General features: G+C 33.1%; 1 protein-coding gene across 1 annotated transcript in view; it reads left to right on the top strand.

The window, feature by feature from the left end:
• LOC119592711 (alpha-2-macroglobulin-like) overlaps positions 1–216 on the top strand; it is a 6,449-nt gene extending 6,233 nt beyond the window's left edge. The window contains exon 13 of the mRNA XM_037941646.1: positions 156–216. Within this exon, the coding sequence (XP_037797574.1) occupies positions 156–209 (54 nt within the window). The 3' untranslated portion in view covers positions 210–216. The remainder of the gene's footprint in view (positions 1–155) is intronic.
• Positions 217–384: the final 168 nt, after the last annotated feature.

Below are 384 nucleotides of genomic sequence, written 5' to 3'. Positions count from 1 at the left end.
CGCTTACCTGTGTTTGTAATATAGGAATAAGATCTTCAGATGAAATGGAATACAATTCATGGAGTCTGTCCAAAATTACACATATAGACAATTCAACATTTGGTCGATGCTCTTAAATAAGTTCTTATATTTTCTTTCTTTCGCTATTTTAACAGAATTACAGACTCGCCCCCTTCAGCAGTCCAGTGCACAAGCGTCTGATTGCATAAACCTGATAAAAAAAAAAAAATGAACACCTTGAAAGAAAAAGATGTGCACTTTTAGAACGTAGTTTATCGTTCTCATTACTGCTTGTTAACCCAAGAAAGTGATTTTCTGTCATGAAATAAAAATGAAGTGTTTCTCGTATACATTTTATTTCCATCCTTTTGATAATAAAACCGC

Source organism: Penaeus monodon, chromosome 30, assembly GCF_015228065.2.
Source record: "Penaeus monodon isolate SGIC_2016 chromosome 30, NSTDA_Pmon_1, whole genome shotgun sequence".
Classification (NCBI taxonomy): domain Eukaryota; kingdom Metazoa; phylum Arthropoda; class Malacostraca; order Decapoda; family Penaeidae; genus Penaeus; species Penaeus monodon.
The sequence above is the reverse complement of the archived record's forward strand: the minus strand, read 5'-3'. Positions and strand labels throughout refer to the sequence as shown.